Below are 23,188 nucleotides of genomic sequence, written 5' to 3'. Positions count from 1 at the left end.
TTCTGTGCTGTTAATATCTCATCTGGTGTACTGCATTCAGTTGTGAGTGCCTCATTTTAAGAATGCTATAGACAAGTTAAAGTGTGTTTGGAGAAGGGCAATGGAGCTAATAAGAGGTAGAGAGAACAAAATGTATGAGGAGAGATCAGAGTAACTGAGCTTGATCAGTTTGGAGAAGAGGAGACTGAGAGGTGACATGATTGCACTCAATGGCTGCCACAAAGAGGAGGCTTCTGGCTTGTTTTCTGGCGTCCCAGGGGGCAGAAATAGGTCTAAACTTACAGAAGAGTAGATTTTGATTGAACATTAGAAGGAACCTCTTGACCATGAGAGTGGTTCGTCAGTGGAACCAATTGCCTAGGGAAGTTGTGGGGTCCTCTTCACTAGACGTCTCCAAAAAGAGGCTGGATAGCCATCTGCTGAGACACTCAGGGAATCCTGCATTCATCAGAGAGTTGGGTGTGATGGCCTCCAGGGTCTTTTCAAAATCTGTAATTGTATTCTTCCTCTCCCTTTCTACCATGGAGGCAAAAGTTGTGCTAGGAGGGGTGGCTACAGCTCAAAACATTTGAAAACATTCTGCTCCACAATCTGTTCAGGATTAAAGTTACAGGAGTTTCATCCCATACCCATCTTGATAATCTTACAAGGCTTTCTTCTGGCAAGGATTCAGTTTTGGTTTATTGGCTCAGAATCCATCAATCGCTACGTCTAGGCACTGCTCCAGACCCTCTTTGGTCACACTTGATTCAGATGTAGCAAAGAAGAAGCATTGAGCGCCATTAGTATGTTATCAGCATTAATGTGATTGCAGCCAGACAAGAAAGACGTGATGGCAAGTCATATATTTGTTGTACTAGCAAAAAATAATGTATTGTGGCCATTTATCTATTATACTGGCTTTTATTTCGTGTCAAAAGCATTGCATAATAAATAAGTTTAAAAGTGATAAAATAAAAGAATCACAAACAGCTAAATAGTTTTGGACCAAAAGTGGGCAACAGCAATCGCATTGTCCGTAGCTTTAAACAACTCCTCCTCCGTGCATGAGGCAGGGCATTGTGGGCAAGCATACATATGAGGAGTTGTTTGTTCAGCTCCACAGTCACACAAGGTGGAAGATTCCTCCAGGTAGTGCCATCTTGCCAGGTTGTCTTTTGATCTGCCCACTCCACTTCTCAGTCTGTTTAGGGACTTCCAAGTTGCCCATTCTTGGTTTGCCCCTGGAGGCAAATAATATACATAATAGATATAATAGGCTGACAATTATGTCTATTATACTGGCTGTTACACACACACACACACACACACACACACACACACACACACACACAATAGATAGATAGATAGATAGATAGATAGATAGATAGATAGATAGATAGATAGATAGAATGTATGTAAGTATGTATGTATGTATAGCTAGATCCAGAATGGACTACTGTAATGCACTCTACATGGGGTTGCCCAGTTTGGAAACTGCAGCTGATGCAAAGGTCACCTGCCAGATTACTAACTGGGGCTAGCTATAGGGAGCATACCATGTCCCTACTGAAACAGCTCCACTGGCTTCTGACAAGTTTGCAGGCTCAATTCAAGGTGCAGGTTATTACCTATAAGTCCTTATACACTTCGGATCCAACCTATCTTTGAGACTGCATCTCTTTCTATGAACTGGGATGGGCTTTGAGATCTGAAGGGGAGGCCCTTCTCTCGGTTTCACCACTGTCTCAAGAATGGTTGGTGTGGACGAGAGAGAGGGCCTTCTCGGTGGTGGCTCCCGGCACTAGAATACACTCCCAAAAGAGATTAGGTTAGCCCCCACTATTCAATCCTTCTGACCCAGCCTAAAAACATGGATTTTTAAACAGGCCTTTGACCTCAAGTAGGCTGTAATGAGCTCATATGGGTTTGACACTGGCACTTTAGTTTGTGAATTGATGGCAGTTAGTTTTTATCTACAGGTGTTCTGCATGTTTTAAACTGAGCTATTTTATTTTATGTTATGTGTGTTGGTAGTGGTTGTTATAATTTTATGTGTTATTGTTTTATACTTATGTACTGTTTTAGGGAGCCCCTAGTGGCACAGTGGGTTAAACTGCTGAGCTGCTGAATTTGCTGACTGAAAGGTTGGCAGTTCAAATCTGGGAAGCGGAGTGAGCCTTTGCTGTCAGCTCCAGCTTCTGCCAACCTAGCAATTCGAAAACATGTAAATGTGAGTAGATCAATAGGTACTGTTCTGGCAGAAAGGTAATGGCATTCCATGAAGTCATGCTGGCCACATGACCTTGGAGGTGTCTATGGACAACACTGGCTCTTTGGCTTAGAAATGGAGATGAGCGGCAACCCCCAAGAGTCGGACACAACTAGACTTAAGGTTAGGGGAAAACCTTTACTACTAGCATTTTATGTTATATACTGGACCCTGGAATGCCTTTGTAAGCCATCCGGAGTTCCTTCAGGGAGACGGTGGTGAGATATAAGTTTATTATTATTATTATTATTGAAACAACGGCGTTGTATGACACAGCAAACAAGATAGATATGCTGGATTTCATATTGCAGAATCACAAGTCGAACACTTCCCAAGTGTTTAGGACTGTGTGATGTATTTTCAGATGATGCGCGCAGATCCCAGTAGGGTGGCCTTTTGTAGTTGGCAGATTGTAATTTTATCAATGTCTATTGTTTCCAAATGCCGGCTGAGATCTTTTGGCACAGCACCCAGTGTGCCCATCACCACCGGGACCACCTGTACTGGTTTCTGCCAGTCTTTGAAGTTCAATCTTGAGATCCTGATAGCGGCTCAGTTTTTCCTGTTGTTTTTCATCAATCCGACTGTCACCTGGGATGGCGACATCAATGATCCAAACCTGTTTCTTTTCCACAACTGTGATGTCTGGTGTGTGTATTATTATTATTATTATTATTATTATTATTATTATTATTATTATTATTATTATTAGATAGATGGAGGGATACAGCCACTTGGATATTTGGGAGAGAGGCTATGATGAACTGATTTATCATGTATGTAGAAAAAAGGGGGACATATTCAAAGTGCACCTACACTAGAATTAATGCAGTCTGGCATTACTTTTAATTCACACGGTTTAATGCCATGGAAGTTCGGGAATTGTTTGGTGAGGGACCAGCATTCATTGGCAGGATTCCATAGCACTGAAATTAAAGTGGTGCCAAACTGCAGATGCACCGCCAGATGTGAGTTGAATGAACTGTTCGCCGGCCTTATAGTGGGTTTGTGATTTGTTTGCTTTTTAAAAAAGGACCCTTTGGCATCCGGGACGGGAGGGGCGTTGAGATTTTTCAGCAACGGCGCAAAGCGAGGCTGAAAAGAGGCAGCGTTGATGGAAAATGGGATCACAACGCCCCTTCCGTCCAGCATGATAGACCCCGAAGGCAGCTCGGAGCCGGAGAGCCACCCTCCTCTCGTCTCCAAAGTTTTCCTGGTCCCTTTCGCCATGCTGCTGGCCGTGGGCGCCTTGCTTTTCCTGGCCTTTTCCGCCTCTCAGACCAAAGAGGACAATTTTTACGCCTTTAAGGTGGTCAACATCAGGGGCAAGCTGGTCTCCCTGGAGAAATACAGAGGCGCGGTAAGTTCGCATGAGGGAGAGATGCCGCCGGCCTCGAAATTCACCAGCAAGGACTCGCTCCGCTTGGCATGCCTGCATGGAGGATGGGGAGGAAGGGGTGGCCCACGGTCTCTCGTGGGGAGGCTGCACGTTTTGGCGAATAATAATAAAAGACCTAAAAGCTTGCAAGTCGGGTCCTATTTTGCTCAGTCTTTCCTCTGTTGACGTGGCACTCTCGCAGGACATTTCCCCACGCTTTTCTGGCTTTCAGTTTTAACCCACAAAACACAAAAGCACAGGGTTGGCATCTCTGCTGTGTTTTCTGAAACCTTTATGCCTGGCAAACTTATCTTTCGTTGAGTACAGACAAAACCAAACGTTTTTATTTAACGGAGAAAAGCGAAGTAAGCCTCATCACACTAGAGCAGGCATGGGCAAACTTGGGCCCTCCAGCTGTTTTAGACTACAACTCCCACAATTCCTAACAGCCGGTAGACTGTTAGGAATTGTGTGAGTTGTAGTCCAAAGCACCTGGAGGGCCCAAGTTTGCCCATGCCTGCACTAGGGCTTGGATCCACTTTAGGGAGGGGGCTTTAAACAGCTCAGCCAGACAGGTCCTGGGCCTCACCAAACTACAAACCCCAGAATTCTGCAGGAGGCAGAAACCGGATTTAAAGTGGATTCATGCTCTAGTGAGATGAGGCACTTAAATGAAGGATGGCCCAATATCTGCAGACAGGAATCCTGTATCTCCCTACCAAACAATGTGTGTAGTGTGTTGTCAAAAGCTTTCATGGCCAGAATTACTGGGTGGTTGTGAGTTTTCTGGGCTGTATGGCCATGTTCCAGAAGCATTCTCTCCTGACATTTTGCCCACCTCTATGGCAGGCATCCTCAGAGGTTGTGAGATCTGTTGGAAACTAGGCAAGTGGGGTTTATATATCTGGAAGGTCCAGGGTGGGAGAAAGAACTCTTGTCTATCTGAGGCAGGTGTAAATGTAATTGGCCCACTTGATTAGCATTTAATGGCCTTGCAGCCTGGAATCCTGCCAGCTAATATCTCCCAACAAAGGATTCGCCCGGCAGGAAACAGCCAGGCTTTGAAGCTGAAGGGCCATTCAGTGCGCATCAAGTTGGCCAATTGCAACATTCACATTTGCCTCAAACAGACAAGAGTTTTTTTTCTCCCACCCTGGACATTCCACAGATATATCAACCCTACTTGCCTAGTTTCCAATAGACTTCATGACACGAATATGATATGAATAAGGGTAAAAATATAATAGGAGAAAAGCTCCACAATTCTTGTAGGTAAAGAGATAGAACCATCCGATAAAGACCATTAGGTAAAGAAGGGAAAAATCTTTACCTTGCGTATTAAAACAACTCAAGAGAGACGCCAAATCTTCTAATAAAGGAACTCTTCAGAGTTTCAAAATAGCTTAGATAAACTGACACTCCCTTTCGTAGAAGACAGAAAATTATCTTGTTAGCATGCCTCGACCTTCAGACTGTTTAGGATTCTTAGTTTTAGACAAACTTAGTCGGTAACCCATAGAGTTACGTTATCAGGGTGTTTCACTCTGCGTCATCTTCTCACAATCCATCAGATTTCACAACCTCTGAGGATGCTTACCATAGATGTGGGTGAAACATCAGGAGAGAATGCTTCTCAAACATGGCCGTTCAGCTTGAAAACTCACAACAACCCAATGTGTGTAGTTTCAAACTTAAATAAAACTATATTTGGGCTTTAATATCCCCAAAACACCTGTCCAATCTTAGAAAAATTCTCTTTTACTAGTTCTGTGGATTGTTTCATTGTAGGGTTTTTCGTCATGTTCAGGAAAGTTATAAAGTAGAAGATTGTATTACAGGTGGTTTGCCTCAATCAAGGGAGCCACAAATAGCTTGGAAAGGTTACAAAACCTATGCAAAGCTAGTAATAAAAGTCTCTCTTGGAAGTCTCTCATTCATAGGGTTGGCTGTGGAACTGGCATGATAATAGTCTTTTGAGAGTTGGAGTAGGACTCAGCCTTAAAATGAAAACAATAAAAGAATAAATAATGCCAAGAAAATTCAGTAGTTAAGATTAACATAAATCAGAGTCGACAGTACAAAATGATAACAGGAGACAGATTCTGTGTCCATTCCTATTCCCTTTCGTAAGTTCAAGACCGTCCAGGGAAGTCATGCTGCCCCTCAAATCCGCCTTGGTCAGACCACACCTGGAATACTGTGTCCAATTCTGGGCACCACAGCTGAAAGGAGATGTTGACAAGCTGGAATGTGTCCAGAGGAGGGTGACTAAAATGATCAAGGGTCTGCAGAACAAGCCCTATGAGGAATGGCTTAAAGAGCTGGGCATGTTTAGCCTGCAGAAGAGAAGGCTGAGAGGAGACATGATGGCCATGTTTAAATGTGTGAGAGGAAGTCATAGGGAGGGGGAAGCAAGCTTGTTTTCTGCTGCCCTGGAGTCTAGGATGCGGAGCAATGGCTACAAACTTCAGGAAAGGAGATTCCACCTGAACATTCAGAGGAACTTCTTCACTGTGAGAGCTTTTTAGCAGTGGAACTGTCTTCCCCGGAGTGTTGTGGAGGTTCCTTCTTTGGAGGCTCTTAAACAGGCAGGATGACCATCTGCCGGGGGTGCTATGAATGCGATTTTTCTGCTTCTTGGCAGGGGGTTGGACTGGATGGCACATGAGGTCTCTTCCAAGTCTATGATTCTATGTTATGAAAAGAAACAATGTATTTCCATAAATAGTCTGCTTTCTTTTACCATATCTTCAAGAAAATGCCTTAAGGTCTCTTGTTCAGAAGCTTAGTTTAAAGACAACATGGGCAAATAACTTTTGAAGATGAGAAAGCCATATTAGTATAGATTTTATTTAGATGACTAAATAACACGCACACACACACCTTAAAACACTCTGCTATAATTTTCTCTGATTGATTTTCCCAGTTCCTACATAATTCAAATGATCAGCTGTTGAACACTTTGCAACAAATGCTTTCACTACCAAAATACATGTATAAATGAGGCAGCAAGGTTCAGCTCTCCATTCAACCATGAAACCCACTGGGTGACCTTGGGCAAGTCACACTCTCTCAGCCTATGAGGAAGATAGAGAAAAAAATTCTTTAAACAAATCTTGCAAAATTTTTTTCCCAAAAAACAAAAAAACCCCAATCCAAGCTGTGATAGTATCCACAAGCAACAGAAATAACTCCAAGGTACATAAAGAAATCATATTTAATTACTTGAATTTTTATTAGATCTAAGTTCCAAAATAATGTTTTAGCATTTGTTTTAGCCAGCATATTTTGTGATTACTCTCCAGATTTTCACCACATGCTTATTACTTCATTGCTTTTAACATTTCCAGAAGAGACACATATGAAGTGCTTATAGTACACACTAGATGGCAAACTTGATTCATATTCTCAAAATGCCAGTGTGATAAATACATTGGTGGATAATGGCTTTGTTCTTCTCTGTAATTAGAAGCTATTTAAAATCCCAACAGGTATGGTTGTAAATTTCAGCTAGAAATGTGCACAGCAGTAAGAAAATAAAATATGCGATAAAAAACAGGTTTTTGTGCAGTTGGTGATACCGTATGGAGTTTAATCAGGAACAAGGATATTTCATTAAACAAAAAAAGATTGGGGGGAAAAAAACAAAGAAATAGAAAATGAAAATCACTACTGTTACAGTTCAATCTTCATGACCTTATTTTAAAGTAGATTACTGAGACTAAGTACCTGAGTGCTCTCTGTGATGTTAAATGTTAAGTGATGATGTTAAAAAGGGGTGCTTAAAGCCTGATTCTGACCAAAAATGCACATATTCGCATGACTGTATATCCTTGCAGTCATGGAAAACACATGACTTTCTTCCTATACCCTGATGTGGACTGCTGAGTGCACGTGGGTGTTTGAAAAGCCTAACACAGCTGATCGGGCTGTAAAAAAAAAAAGCAGCCATTGACACACAGGTGGCTAAATGGAAGCACAGTTGAAAAGCAATTACAATTAGAACTTTTTGCAACCATTCCTTTGTTCTAAACTTTATATCAAACAGAGCTTGAATTTATAGTTGGGTAAGGAGAGAGAATAAAAAATTTGCTTGTGTGTACATTGAGATATCCGCATGAGGTCCAGCGCATGTCTGAGAAAATGCGGGGAAAAGCAAACTTCTGGCAGATGTCCCCTGTCCATCTTAAATGCTGTAAATAAATAAATAAATAAATCTTGCAGATTTTTAAAACTCCCTACAAATGAAGGTGTCAAGATGGCAGGGGACTATTTCCTGGGATTCACAGGTCTGTGTCTAGACTTGCTGCCAGGTCCCACATTTTTTAAACCCACCTATTTGATCCGCATTTTGAGGCTGTCTGGAAATGCCCATAATTGTATGCCTGGCTATAGAGACACAGCTGGATATTCGTCTGACATCTATTCTCTGCTGACCACTAAATGGGCTGTAGCAAGAGACAGGTGGATTTTCAGGGCATTGACAATTGTTGAGCTAAGAGAATACTGAATTTCCGCTCTGCAACAACACCCAAAATGATTCATGTCAATACTAACCAGACGTATCACACTAACAAGATGCCAGTCTATATTTTTATAAGAGGTAGGTTTAAAAATAAGAAAAAGTAAAACATCTAACATCATTTGTGCGTTTGGTTGGTTCTAACCTACTAAGTTGCATGGTTTGTTAAAGGGGTAGCTTTACTTGTTAAACTTGAATACCATACTTATATAGACTCTATAATAATAATGTTGTCTTTTTAAAAAGTGAAACTGTCCACTAAGTAAAACAAAAACAAAAATCTCCTCATGAGAAACTCAAGTCTAATTCTAATTGTTACTTTTCTTTTAGGTCTCTTTAGTTGTCAATGTTGCAAGTGAGTGTGGATATACTGACAACCACTACAAAGACCTTCAAAAACTGCAGAGAGAGCTTGGCCCATACCATTTTAATGTGCTGGCATTCCCTTGCAATCAGTTTGGACAGCAAGAACCAAATACTAATAAAGAAATAGAGAGTTTTGCTCGGAAAACATATGGAGTCTCCTTCCCCATGTTCAGCAAAATTGCAGTCACAGGCAATGGGGCAAATCCAGCTTTCAGATATTTAGTTGGTAAGTTGACAGGTGGCTTGAAGGTGCTCACAGCACATATACACACAGAACAGGAATGCTAAAGCCTCGGCTCTGTTTATCTTCTGGGAACTGCGAATGATTTATGATGGCAAAGCCATTTCAAATCAAGTACACTGGGAAATCAGTAGTGTTCAGCGAAGCTCAAAGCACTTTGATACATTCAAGGTTAAATTGTGAAAAAGCATTTGTCATGATTACTTTCAATCCTTCCCCTCCTTCCCCGGCAGTTGGACAACAGCTATTCAATTAAGGTTTAATTGCCTTGTCCTTCGACTTGAAGTACCATAGAGTTTTCTGAATCACTTGTGACTCAGATAAATTCTGTTCCTGGAAAAATGGGAAAGGGGGTTTCTGTAGTGATATGGGAAACTAGCACTTTAGGTGATGTGCCTTGATATTCTGGATTATATGGCTGTGTAGAAGGGCCCTTACTCAGCTAGACTGAAAGACAATGAAGATGTCTATCGAGAAGACTGATTGATGCTTAAAATTCAGCCTAAATCCATGAATTTTACTGTTTATATGAAAGAGTCAATGTGCTGAAGTAGGCAGTGTTGAATTTAGGTGTGGACAATACAAGCCATCCAGAGTTCATGGATCTCAATGGATATTTGTAGATAACTCACTGTCTGTCTAATCTATCTCATGAATGTCTATGATGGACACATCCAGACATCCAGAGTTCATGGATCTCAGGCCCCTTCCACACAGCTGAATAAAATCCCACATTATCTGCTTTGAACTGGAATATATGGCAGTGTGGACTCAGATAACCCAGTTCAAAGCAGATATTTTGGGATTTTCTGCCTTGATATTCTGGGTTATATGGCTGTTTGGAAGCGCCCTCAATTGATATCTGTAGATAAGTCACTGTCTGTCTAATCTATTTCATGGATGTCTGTGATGATGAAAACAGTCTTTGGCTATTCTAGAGCGAAGCCCAAATAGAGCTAAAATAGCTACGTAGAACTCTACAGAAAATATTTATATTGTAACTATTTGTGTAATAACCTGCAGAATATACATATTTTATGCCTGTTTCTAAAGCAATATATTTTCATAGGTTTTAATTTTGTAAATATTTAAAATGTATAAAGGTGAATTAATTTCTCAGTCACTTTAGGGAGCTACTGAAAAAACAGTAAGAAAATATAGAAATGTCAAAATATGACCAGAATATTCTAATAGTTGCTATAAATTACATCAATTTTCAAGACTTCAAGTTGGTCCCATTTGACTAAAATCATTATGGATGACACTGATATGTCATTGTTGGAAAACTGCTGAAACACTGACTTTTTCTAAAGTGTTGCTTAACTATCATTTTCATTTTGCTTATCAAAATGTACCCTTTGATTTAATGTGCCTTTTCAAAAGAACTTAATAATAATAGAATCATATGTAAGATGTTCCAATTTTATCTATATAATTTATTTTTCTGGACAGAATCCATTAATGAAGAGCCAACCTGGAATTTCTGGAAATACCTTGTAGATCCAAATGGAAAAGCTGTAAAGGCCTGGGACTCTACTGTCACTATTGCAGAAATAAAACCTCACGTCACTGAACTTGTGAGAAACATCATCCTGAAGAAAAGAGATGAACTTTGATTTTTAAAAACATTTGGGGGTTTTTGTATGTCCAATTACAATTTGGTCTGTTATTCTTATCTCTTAAAATTCCTAAAAGAAAATGTGTTCAAGAGAAATAATTTTCATCATTCTGAGTTAGCTTTGTTTTCTCTAAACCTGTGTTTAACTTTTGATCCTCCCAATATGTTTTTAATTTCTAGGTCCTTCTAGAAACTATAGCCAAAATGTCTAATGGTCAAGGATTCTGGGAATCAGAATCAAAACCTATGCACTACCAAAAGTCTACTGCCATTGCCCTGAGTACACGTTTCCTTTGTTTTACATTCTTTTCTTCCGATTAAACCAAATGGAAATTGTTCTCTCTTAAGATAAGAAAACCTGATGCAATGACTTTATTTCTCATTCAAGTCACTGGTTGATTACAGTGAGATATAATTAGAATCTCTATGCAGAAACCTCATTTCAAAATGAATTTCCTAGAAAAATCTTATGAATAGCAATTTCCCATCATGAATGCTATTGTTATTTATAAAACGAAAACAACAACAAAATAGGTAATTGGATAGAGCAGTCATTATGGTGGAAAACTGAGGGGTCCTTCCGTTCTCCTTGAACAGCTTTTGTTGTCCCCTGGTGCATCCACACTGAAGAATTAATGCAGTTTGACACCGCTTTAACTGCTCTGGCTCTGTTGCACTATAGCCCTGGAATACCTTTTCACTCAACACCACACAATGTTCAGATAATCAAATAAGTGAACATTCATTAATGAATAAGTATGAAAGGAAAAAGGCAAGTTAATAAAGAAGCAGCAAAAGTAAAACAGTTACCGGTAATCTGCCTTCTGAAACTATATTATATGGCAGTATAGGTGGTGCATCTGCCTCAACCAAACTATAAATCAACCCGGAAAATTCACAGCAACCCAGTGATTCTGGCCATGAAAGCCTTTGACAGCACTATAGAAATGTTATTTTTAGTTTCTCACTTTAAATGGAAAGATGATGTAAACTCTTGGAAACCATTTCCATACAGTAGAGTTCCAGTTAACCGACTTCCGGTTATCCAACTTACCGTATTATCCGACGTGCCAGGACGGCCCCTTGGAGAAGCCCGGTGCATGTTGCTAGGCAGCAATGCACACAGGGCTACCCTAAACCAAGTGCTTGCCATAGGGACAAGCCTTGTCCCTCCGGCGAGCACTCGGCCCTTCGGAGGCGCCCTGTGCGTGCTGCGGCTTGCCGGGAGGGATAATAGGGCCTCCCTATTATCTGTCAGTTCCAGTTATCCGACATTCAGCACACCTGTTTATGTTGAATAACAGGAACTCTACTGTAGCAAATGCAAGCGTGAATACAACAACAGGCAAGTTGTAAGGCAAATGGTATATACAGATAAAATGAAGACCTTAAGAATGAGCAGCTGTCACACAGCTTTTGTTCTCTTTTTTTGCTAATGAAGTGTTGATGGGTGCTATCAAAGAGTTGCTGTATTTGAATTCAGGAAGCTCTTATCAGTAGTTGTGCGAGGACATTTTCATGATTAGGTAGAAGACTGGTCAGTTGAATGTGACTTGATATTGAGCCAAGATGATCTGTTCAAATCCTTCAAAGTTATGTCATAGTTGGCTGGAGTTTACTTTTTAAAAACCCATTATTTTCCAAGGCTACTTTGGAAGTATATATACATTACAGCACACCAAAAGAACACGTTTGTCTTCTTCATAAATTTGTGATCTTAGTGGAAACACATGCACTCATACTCAAGCTCTTTGTGATTTTTGTATGGACTTGTACATCGACTAAATTTTCCAAAAGCAAAACTGAACAAAATATCTGACTTTTAATTTTTTCCAACCTACGTTTAAGTGTTATAGTTTAAACAGAACTAAATTGCAAATATCCTGTCTCTTAAAAACAAACTGTCAAACTCACTATAATTATTCCAGCATATGAACATAAGAAAATAAGTGGTTTGCCACTTACTGAGCTGACAATTTTTTCCAGGAAGAATGTATTTAATTCTTCTTCTATAAGTTCCTTGTTTAAAATTCCCTTACTCTTACAGCTGCCATTTTATCATTATAAGTACACACAAGATTATGATCAGACTTCCAGCCTGAAAAGTTTACAACTGCAACAAGCTGATGCCCTTGATCAAACAGCAAATAGGTAAATACAGTAACTATAAGAGGAGAATTATTTAGGAGAGGAATGTGTTTTGTCAAACCAAAATACTAAATATGCTCCAGCATCATTAAGCAAACAGGAAAATAGATATATTTAGCTGATCTAATAAATATCCAAGTTGCTCCTGACATGAAAAATAATAAAAAATATAACATCAGATTAGTAAGATTATAGGAGCCAGGCTTCAAATGTATGGCATAGCAATACTGAGATTATGATATTGGTAGATGCAAGTCATAGAGTCATAGAATCGTAGAGTTGGAAGAGACCTCATGGGCCACCCAGTCCAACCCCCTGCTAGAAGCAGGAAAATCTCATTCAAAGCACTCTCGACAGATAGACATCCAGCCTCTGCTTAAAAGCCTCCAAAGAAGGAGCCTCCACCACAGTCCGGGGCAGAGAGTTCCACTGCCAAACAGCTCTCACAGTGAGGAAGTTCTTCCTGATGTTCAGGTGGAATCTCCTTTCCTGTAGTTTGAAGCCATTGTTCCGCGCCCTAGTCTGCAAGGCAGCAGAAAACAATCTTGTTCCCTCCTCCCTATGACTTCCCCTCACATATTTGTACATGGCTATCATGTCTCCTCTTAGCCTTTTCTTCTGCAGACTAAACATGCCCAGTTCTTTAAGCTGCTCCTCATAGGGCTTATTTTCCAGACCCTTGATCATTTTAGTCACCTTCCTCTGGATGCTTTCCAGCTTGTGAACATCTCCCTTCAACTGCGGTGCCCAGAATTGGCATAAAGGACAGGGATTGTGAAGATATTCCAGAATCAAACCCGAAGAAATAGTCAGTTTGAAAGCAAATATTTTTTTAGAAGACCATAATAAGATAAAATATCCCTCTGCGGTGTGTAACATTTCTCTTGACGAAATTTCAGTTTTCTAAACTTCATAGCACAAGAACAAGGAACGTCTGGCCTCCACATATGGCTGGACTGCAACTTCCATTAACATTATTCGAAATAGGCAGAGACAATTATAACAGCTGGCTTCTGAGTCATTGGAATATTACTGTGTGGTGCTCGAAGTGGAACGAATCAGACCGAACACGGCTGCGCCTCTTTCTGAAGGCGTATGCCGCAGCAATAGATGCTGCAAAGAACGCCTTCTTTGCAGCTAATATTGCATCCGCGAAGAACCGTCTGGCGGAGCTGTTTCGAGTTGTTAGAGGTTTGTTAAATCCCACCACTCGAGATGGGATCCCTGACAGCTCGGCAGCTCGCTGTGAAGCATTTGCTCGGTTCTTCGCGGATAAAGTCGCTCTGATCCGCTCTGGCTTTGACGCCATATTAACGGCAGTCTCCGGGGATGTAACACGAGTACCTTCTTGTCCTATTTTGATGGATTCTTTTCAATTAATTGTGCTCGAGGACGCGGACAAGGTGCTTGGAGAGGCGAGGGCTACCACATGCATCCTAGACCCCTGCCCATCCTGGCTGGTGAGAGAAGCCAGAGGGGGATTGGCCGAGTGGGTGAAGGTGGTGGTGAATGCTTCCCTTAGGGACGGCATTGTTCCAGCGAGCTTCAAATTGGCTGTGATAAAACCGCTGTTGAAAAAGCCATCACTGGACCCCACTCAATTGGATAACTATCGGCCGATTTCCAATCTCCCCTTTTTGGGCAAGGTCGTGGAACGGATGGTGGCAGTGCAACTCCAGGCATTCTTGGTAGATGCTGGTATTCTAGATCCGGCACAGTCTGGCTTCAGGCCGGGGCATGGTACCGAGACAGCCTTGGTCGCCTTAGTCGATGATCTTTGCCGTCCTCTGGATGCTTTCCAGCTTGTCAACATCTCCCTTCAATTGCGGTGCCCAGAATTGGACACAGGTGTGGTCTAACCAAGGCAGAATACAGGGGTAGCATGACTTCCCTGGATCTAGATTTGCATGTTTTCGAACTGCTAGGTAGGCAGAAGCTGGAGCCAACAGAATGCTCAAACTTTCGTACAGTGGCACTTATTTCACATGGCAGTAAGGTAATACTCAAGATCCTGCAAGGCAGACTCCAGCAATACATGGAGCGAGAGTTGCCAGATGTCTAAGCTGGGTTTAGAAAAGGCAGAGGAACGAGAGACCAAATTGCCAATATCCGCTGGATAATGAAGGAAGCCAGGGAGTTTCAGAAAAACATCTATTTCTGCTTTATTGACTATTCTAAAGCCTTCGACTGTGTGGATCATAATAAATTGTGCCAAGTTCTTGGTGGTATGGGGATACAAAGTCACCTTGTCTGTCTCCTGAGAAATCTGTATAAAGACCAAGTAGCCACAGTAAGAACAGATCACGGAACAACAGACTGGTTCAAGATTGGGAAAAGAGTATGGCAGGGCTGCACCCTACCTATTTAACTTGTACGCAGAACACATCGTGCAATATGCAGGCCACTCTGATGGCTTAAAGCAAGGAGGAGCTGAGGAGCCTTATCACCAAGGTGAAAGAAGAAAGTGCAAAAGTTGGGTTGTAGTTAAACATCCAGAAAACCAAGATTATGGCAACCAGACTGATTGATAACTGGCAAACAGAGGGAGAAAACATGGAGGCAGTGACAGACTTCATATTTCTAGGCACAAAGATCACTGCAGATGCAGACTGCAGCTAGGAAATCAGAAGACGTTTACTTCTTGGGAGGAGAGCAATGGCCAACCTCGATAAAATAGTGAAGAACAGAGACATCACACTGGCAACGAAGGTCCACATAGTTAAAGCAATGGTATTCCCCATAGTAACCTATGGATGCAAGAGCTGGACCATAAGGAAGGCTGAGCAAAGGAAGATAGATGCCTTTAAACTGTGGTGTTGGAGGAAAATCCTGAGAGTGCCTTGGACTGCAAGGAGATCCAACCAGTCCATCCTCCAGGAAATCATGCCTGGCTGCTCACTGGAGGGAAGGATATTAGAAGCAAAGATGAAGTACTTTGGCCACATAATGAGAAGTCAGGAAAGCGTGGAGAAGATAATGATGCTGGGGAAAATGGAAGGAAAAAGGAAGAGGGGCCGACCAAGGGCAAGATGGATGGATGATATCCTTGAAGTGACTGGCTTGACCTTGAAGGAGCTGGGGGCGGTGACGGCCAACAGGGAGCTCTGGCGTGGACAGGTCCATGAGGTCACGAAGAGTCGGGAGTGACTGAACGAATAAACAACAACAACAATCCCCATGATTCCATAGCATCAAGCCATAGCAGTTAGAGCAGTATCAAACTACATTAATTCTACAGTGGAGATACACCCTCTGTCCAAGCTTTAAAAGAGCCATCCAATGTTGTTAATTCTATACCTCAAACAGCACAATACCTTTAATAGTAACTAAAATGTAGGATGGATTCACTGCCGCACTACCATGGAAGCCACCTCTGGATAGTAATGGATGATGATAGAAACTACAGTGAAACAATACCAGAATGGCTACCACGCTCCTCATATCTGTTTTAGACCAGTGGCTTATTATTAATCTTCATGCAATTTTATCAGATAAAAGGCTTTAATGGACAGGTTCAGCAGCAGCACAGGTCCATAGCGGATTGCTCCTCCTTGCCATCTCAAGAATGAAAGGGGTTCATTGACATTTTACATTTTAGATGTTCAATGGGTGTACAAAGCCATGTTGAAATACAGAGAATGTATGCTTTGAAGAAAACAAAAGCCTTGGAAATTACACTGTTTAATTGATGACCATGTTATACAGCTACTACTATTGTCTAATCAATATTTTACAATTAATGTATTCACATGCTCTCTACACTGTTTCCCCTATAACACCAACCAAACATGGTTAAGTATTTTAACAACATGAATTTAAACATCAAAAAGCAAAAATAGTTTTTGGCCCAAGTGAGAACTATCTGAATTATATCAAGTCTGTGCCACTTTTACATAGCTAAATTCCAATAGCTCTCATAACTTAGACATCGTTGGAATACTTCCATTTTCCATCCCAACCTTGCCCATCTTTGTTTTCTTGCACAGGAGTCATTTCAAGATGGCGAGGAACTGTCTCAACGTCACTCTGGAGAGAAAATGTGCGGAAAAGATTTGATATAGGCTCATCAAGGTAAGCATCACTGGGAAATGTTTTCAGTGAGTGAGTATCTCTGATGCCATCTGATTGCTCACTCCTCCTGTCTAGTTGGGGATTCCTCCCTGATAGCTGGCTTCTTCTGTCCTGAAAAACACAGAAATATAAAGTGCCGAAATGCACACAGATTTATACTTATATATCCGGATATATCTCATCCTGATAGCACATTATTTTCAGAGTTCTGGCTAACTAACTGATTGCTGTAAAGGTAAGACACGTTCCCCAGATTTACAGCTGTCAGATTAGTGCATTTATGGATTTTTTATGAAGTACGACACCTTTTGGTCATCTAAATGTACATCAGCGAAGACTTCGTCAGGTGGTATGTTCTCATCTTCCACTGGCATCTCCTCTTGCAAGAGATCTGGCTCCACAGCATAAAGGACGGCATCATGTAGAGTTGGAAAGAATCGTGCTTTAGTGACACAGTGGTCAAAAAAATCCATCTTTTCAAAAGATCTCATTACTGTGGCTGTGAGATTAAAATGCAGAAAGAATTATGTGTCACCAGCTATGCATAGATAGATACTGTTCATGTGAATGATATCCAAAACAGCTAGAGAAATAAAATTACAGTACTTACGATGACATGCAGCTATCAGAACTGTGATGCCAGTATTCTGAAATGCATGACAAAGCTGTAAAAGGAAGGCAGTATATTAACAGTAGTTGTGCCTATATCTTTTATACATAGACTGATACAAAATTATTTCAAGGATTTAATTCGCTTGCTTTTAGTATGAAGATTGGTGGCAGGAACAATTGCTGCTGCTTTCTGTACTACTTTAAAATCAGAACTTTACAGAAAATAATACACCATCCTCTGCAAGATATATTGTTGAATCTCTCTCCCCCCCTCTCCAATTCAGCTAACAAGCTAGAGATGTATGAATTATATTCTTTAGGCCTATGATTAGATAATAAATTATACATTCTTCTTTTGCAAATATAGGCATAACATGGCAAAAAAGCATATTTTCCATTCTTGACCTAATAGAGCATTCTAGAAATTATTTATTTTATGGGAAATAAATTTTAGGAGACAAGTCTTCCTTTATGATGGGTCTCAGTTCCCGAGATAAAGGCAAGATATAAACATAGATAATTATAAATATAATAATAATAACCACATCATATGATATGATACTTGAACACCCCATTTTTATCCTTCAGTTCATACTGCTATATCCACACAAATCTAACTGGTTCCAACTTAAAAGTAAAATGTCAATTGTTTATTAGACAACTGCAAAAAATGATCATCCCACCTGCAAATTATCTGCATACAAAATTTTAATATTTCACAGTGATATTTAAACAGGTTCTATGCGTCAGACCAGGGGTCCTCAAACTATGGCCTGTGGTCCAAATCCGGTCTGCCAAGGTCTTTTGCCCACTCACCCTAAACTTTACTCTCACCGCTACTACCACCACCTTCTTCTTGCCTTTCCTTTCTCTATTTCACTCCTTCTTGCTCCTTCACTCTACTTTCCTCTTTATCTCCCTATAAACAGGAAATCTCTGCACACATGTCTTAACTCTCCCTTCCTTTCCTCTCTCTAATTCCCCCCAAAAGGGAGGGGGGAGGGAGGGAGGAAGAAAGAAAGGAAGGAAGGAAAGAAGGAAGAGAAAGAAAGAGAAAGAAAGAAAGAAAGAAAGAAAGAAAGAAAGAAAGAAAGAAAGAAAGAAAGAAAGAGAGAGAGAGAGAAAAGGAGGTAGGAAAAAGAGGAAAGGAGAAAAGAAAGGAAGAAAGGGAAACAGATGGGGAAGGAAGAGAAGAAAGGGTGAAAGAAAGGAAGGAAAAAGAGAGGGAAATAATTCAGAAGTGTGGTGTAGTGGTTTGAACCTCGGACTATGGCTCTGAACCCACTGGGTGACTTTAGGAAAGTCATGTTACACTCTCTCAGCCTCAGAATATGTATCTCTCTCTGCTGAATATGCATACCCAGTGTAGAACACATCTCGCCACGCTAAAACAGTGGATGTGGCTCTTAATGAGATGCCACATTATCACAGGATGTCTACACCCCACACCGCTGGAGAAATTATACTGTTTAGTCGGTATTGCACCACCTGACATCTGCCGGAAAGCAACAGTCTAAAATGAAAGGACCAAGGCAGTGACATCTCTGACCCATCCCCCATTCGGATATCAGCCAGCATGCCAATGCCTTAAATCAAAAAATAGTTTTCTAAGATCTACAGAGATACTCGCAGGAACAACTCAGCAAGCAAGAGTGGAAGGCTAAAACCCAGAACCTTAAGCCATGGCTGATACCGAATGACAGACTCCCTCCTGGGCACACAGAAGACTGGGCGACTTGGAAGGCACTAAACTGACTGTACTCTGGCACCACGAGATGCAGAGCCAACCTTATGAAATGGGGCTACAAAGTGGAGCCCATGGCATGTGAGTGTGGAGAAGAGCAAACCACAGACCACCTATTACAATGCAGTCTGAGCCCTGCCACATGCACAATGGAGGACCTTCTTATAGCACCACCAGAGGCACTCCAAGTGGCCAGCTACAGGTCAAAGGACATTTAATATAATGCCAAGTTTTTAAACTTTTTTTTGTGTTTTTAAATACATTACAACTATACCCTCGGTTCGCTTCTGACATGATAAATAAAATAAGCCTCAGATGAAGATGAAGTCAGATCCCCTTTGAATGAAGCTTGACAAGAAAATTCTATGATAGGATTGCCTTAGGGTCACCCTAAGTCTGAAATGACTTGAAGGCACACAACAACAACAACAACAACAAATTCTACTCTGCCCCCCCCCCTGGCAGCAGTCTGAGGTACTCAGTTTTAAAGGTTTGAGGACCCCTGCTCTAGAAGAAATACATTATTAATACATCAGCTAAGTGGCAATAATTTGGGTTACTTACCCCCCGTAATAAGTAAGATGCTTGCAGATCAACAAAGTGCACCATGCTAAAGTCCAAAATAATGGTGTGTATCATATACACTGCAGAATCTGAATCAAGCGGGTACAACTGAGTTGTGGATTTTGTTAAAGGAGGATCTGAGCAAGGCCATAATTTGATCATATTTTCTTTCCTTTTTATAAAATTATTTCCTTCTACTCTTTCTCCGATAGACTGCACATAATCAGTATCAGAAAGATATCTACTGTCATTTCTTGTCCAGCGTACCAAGGCCAAAGATGAAGAAGAGAATGACTCAGATGTATGAACTCGCCGGATAAGTTTCTCTGTATAAGGCACCTAGAATGCAAGGGAGTTGAGATTTTGAACCATGGTAGGATGACACTGCAATTCATTTATGTATTTTTCTTAATTTTATTTAATTATCTTTAACATGACTGGTGTGGTATATTAGTTAAATGGCTGAACAATAATTTTTAAGATTCAAATTCTAGCCCCCAGTAATATAGAAAACATACTGGGTGACCTTGAACTTGCTACTGTCTCTGAACCAGACCTACTGCACAGGATTGTGGTGAGGATAAAGTGGGAGGGAAAGCCATGCACCATGCCTTGAGCTCATTAGAGTAAAGGTGGAATATAAATGAAAAGAAGATACAGTAGATAAAAAATATATGGATTTTGAAAAATATGACTGCATCATACATCCAGAAACCTGACACATCTAAAACTGCTACCATTCTTCATTTAGGATTAATGACAGCTTGGTTTTTTTTCAATTTGAAAGCATACAGTTGGGCTGGAAATGACCAAAGTGAAAGTAATCTACAAGCAAACTTAATTTAATTTTAGCAACATAACTTAAGAGTAAATTTAATGCCAAACATTTTTTTTGTTTTGATTGATTGAAAAAACAGTGAACTGGAAAGTAAATGCTAGGTTATCTAGCTATATCTGATTTATTGTTGAATCAGTAATACTGATTCAGTGCCAAACTAGAAATGGCTTTTTCATTCTGATACGGGCATATGAGAATGCACGGAGATGTGTGTTGTATTTCCTCCTATTCCCTCCCTCCACACCAGTATTTTACGCTGAAAAGAAGCAGCAGCAGCAACCATTATTTTAGATGTTGACTATAAGGAGCTGAAAATCAGCTCAAGGGAACAAAGACATAAATGCAAAAGATTCTGTATATTAGTTCATCGCGGGCCTCTGAATATAGCCTACAGGACTATAACTGCGAGCAGTATGCCTACCATGATTGGTAGATATTGATCTTGCTATCCTCCACAAAGGAGTTCCTGTCCTCCTCCCTATTCTATGTAGACTATGGCTATGCCAAAGAAGGTCTTTCTCCTTTCATAGGTATAGCAAAAGTTCCCTTTGCCCTTGGTAGAGAGGTGAGGCCAGTCCACAGCAAGGGAAGAGGGATTCTCTTACATTAACAGAAGCTGATTTACAATACAGATGATATAGCAACCGGCATTGCTTTCTTTTTCCCTCCAGTTATCTGTTCCTAAGGGGTATCATGTTTAATATATATACACTGACAGATTGAATGTTGTTATTTTCTCAGATTCTGTGCATATACACAAGTTTGGTAGTTCTAGAGTTCGGATCTGGGGAATGAAAAACACTTGCCTCAATGGCTTCTGATGGGGAACTCTAAAAATAATGTGATTAAACAAACAAAACCTGAAGCATGAGGTTTTTAGACAAATTGATCTAATTTACATATGTTTTAAGTGTTATAATGTATTTTAATGATGTATTTTTATAGTTTTAATTGATATGTACTGTTTTTGTTTTATTATTATGTTCTTGGCATTAAATGTTGCCAACTGTTGTAAGCCGCCCTGAGTCCCCCCCCCCCCCTTCCCGGGTGAGAAGGGCGAGATATAAATGCTGGAAATAAATAAATAAATAATAAAAGTTACAAAAGAGAAATCACTAACCCTGGGTAATGGTTCAGGGGGATCACAAACGCAGGAACACTTCAAATCCTTGTTCTGTCCTCTAATGGTAGACATACTTTGTGAGATCAAAGCTCTCATCTCATGTTCATTCAAGGGCACAGCCTTCATATCCATCTGAAACAGAAACAGGGGCAGTTTATTGGAGACATCAGTTCATCCGAAGCCAGAGGTGTGGAATTCCTGGCCATTATCATTAGAAAAGCAGTGATTACCTTACGCAAAATGTATCTTTTGAAATTCTTCATATTTGCAAATGAAATAGAAGCACAGCACTGGAATATCTTCAAACCTTGAATCTCTAAAGCCTAAAAAATCAAAGCAAAACTTTATTTATTTTTACAGGCAGGACTTGCAAAAACTGTTATAGCATGGTATGCCATCCTCTTTTCCTAAATGTATTATTCCATTCCCATCTTTTTTCCTTTTCTGTCCCCTGTGAGTCAGTCACCATGTTCAGTATTTACTTAAGTTCTCCCCTCTTTTCTGTACTTCTGCAAACAAAACACAAGTAGCAACACAGCCGGTGTGTCACAGGTATACTTTTCTTGTTTATGTCAGGGGTAACAAGGGAATAGCAAACAGCACACATTGTAATTGTTGACTGCATTCTGACAGGAGGAGCATTATGCCCCATATTTTTCAGAGCTGGTGTCAGAATGCCAGAAACTGTGACTTTTCAAGTATAGCTCTTCAATTTCAGTCACAACTGTGGTAGTTATTCTCAGTGCTCTACCAAAATATAATTCCTGGAATCAATTAAATCAGATGTATTATCAACTACTGTTGTGTTGGTGATGGGGGATGGTTATATCAAATAATATTAACACCTCCCTTACCTCATTGTAATCAGAAAAACTGCGATAAATATTGGTGCTTGGAATCTGGCCTAGGGTCAACATCTTCATTCTGAAACAAAATATATGTTAGATCTGCTTTCTCAATTAGTAGAACCTACTACAGTACTTTAAATGCTAGTCTCTCTCTCTTCCCCATATAGAAGTATGCCTTTAGTGAGAAAATAATTTATTTACACTGCAGGAAGGAAAACGCGATGGGCAAATAACTATTTAACTGAGAATGTGACTTTAAATGATTATCTAAATTACAGCCAGCTATTCTTCCCAGTTTCCTATGGAATAGATATGCTAATCCCCCTTGCCACCAAAAAACAAATAAGAGGCTGGTCTTATTTCTTACTCTACTATGGAAACAAAACATTCGCTCAAATATGGTGCAGACCACCTCCATACTGTAAATTATCTCACAGTAAAATGTGATATATTGTGTGCTATAAAATTTAACATTACAGTTTGTTATGTGCTTGTTGTGTAGTCACAACTTGGCTAATGAAGCCTGGAATTCAGAGGATATAATATCGATATTTATTTAATTAATTTTTTAACAGTAATCCAAGTATGTTTATCCAACATTTTTTCCATGTCAGGAGCGACTTGAGAAACTGCAAGTGGCTTCTGATGTGAGAGAATTGGCTGTCTGCAAGGATGTTGCTCAGGGGATGCCTGGATGTGTGGGAGACTTCTTTCATGTCCCCGCATGGGAAGCTGGAGCAGACAGACAGGAGCTCACCCTGCTCCCCGGATTCGAACTGCCGACCTTTCGGTCGCAGTCCTGCCAGCACAAGGGTTTAACCATTGCGCCAACTGATATCCACAGATGAAGAATGCAACTACCTA

General features: G+C 40.5%; 2 protein-coding genes across 4 annotated transcripts in view; one reads left to right on the top strand and one right to left on the bottom strand.

Annotated features, from left to right (window-relative positions):
• The first annotated feature begins 3,328 nt into the window (after positions 1–3,328).
• Positions 3,329–10,733, top strand: gpx7 (glutathione peroxidase 7). The gene is made up of 3 exons (XM_003220310.4): positions 3,329–3,611; positions 8,482–8,743; positions 10,211–10,733. The coding sequence occupies exons 1-3, from the start codon at positions 3,366–3,368 to the stop codon at positions 10,372–10,374; spliced, it is 672 nt and encodes a 223-aa protein (XP_003220358.2). The 5' UTR covers positions 3,329–3,365; the 3' UTR covers positions 10,375–10,733.
• A 5,279-nt stretch (positions 10,734–16,012) lies between these two features.
• slc26a8 (solute carrier family 26 member 8) overlaps positions 16,013–23,188 on the bottom strand; it is a 39,655-nt gene continuing 32,479 nt past the window's right edge. For 2 of the 3 annotated variants that reach the window (XM_062978301.1, XM_016993247.2), the window contains 7 exons: positions 22,331–22,400; positions 21,707–21,799; positions 21,474–21,608; positions 19,516–19,854; positions 17,206–17,260; positions 16,901–17,094; positions 16,013–16,706 (listed from right to left, as the gene is read on the bottom strand). In XM_062978301.1, the coding sequence (XP_062834371.1) occupies positions 16,446–16,706; positions 16,901–17,094; positions 17,206–17,260; positions 19,516–19,854; positions 21,474–21,608; positions 21,707–21,799; positions 22,331–22,400 (1,147 nt within the window). In that variant the 3' untranslated portion in view covers positions 16,013–16,445. The remainder of the gene's footprint in view (positions 16,707–16,900; positions 17,095–17,205; positions 17,261–19,515; positions 19,855–21,473; positions 21,609–21,706; positions 21,800–22,330; positions 22,401–23,188) is intronic. The other variant, XM_062978302.1, reaches the window with a different exon arrangement.

The sequence above is a fragment of the Anolis carolinensis genome, chromosome 4 (genome assembly GCF_035594765.1).
Source record: "Anolis carolinensis isolate JA03-04 chromosome 4, rAnoCar3.1.pri, whole genome shotgun sequence".
In the NCBI taxonomy this organism is placed as follows: Eukaryota; Metazoa; Chordata; class Lepidosauria; order Squamata; family Dactyloidae; genus Anolis; species Anolis carolinensis.
This window is presented reverse-complemented; position numbering and strand designations above follow the sequence as displayed.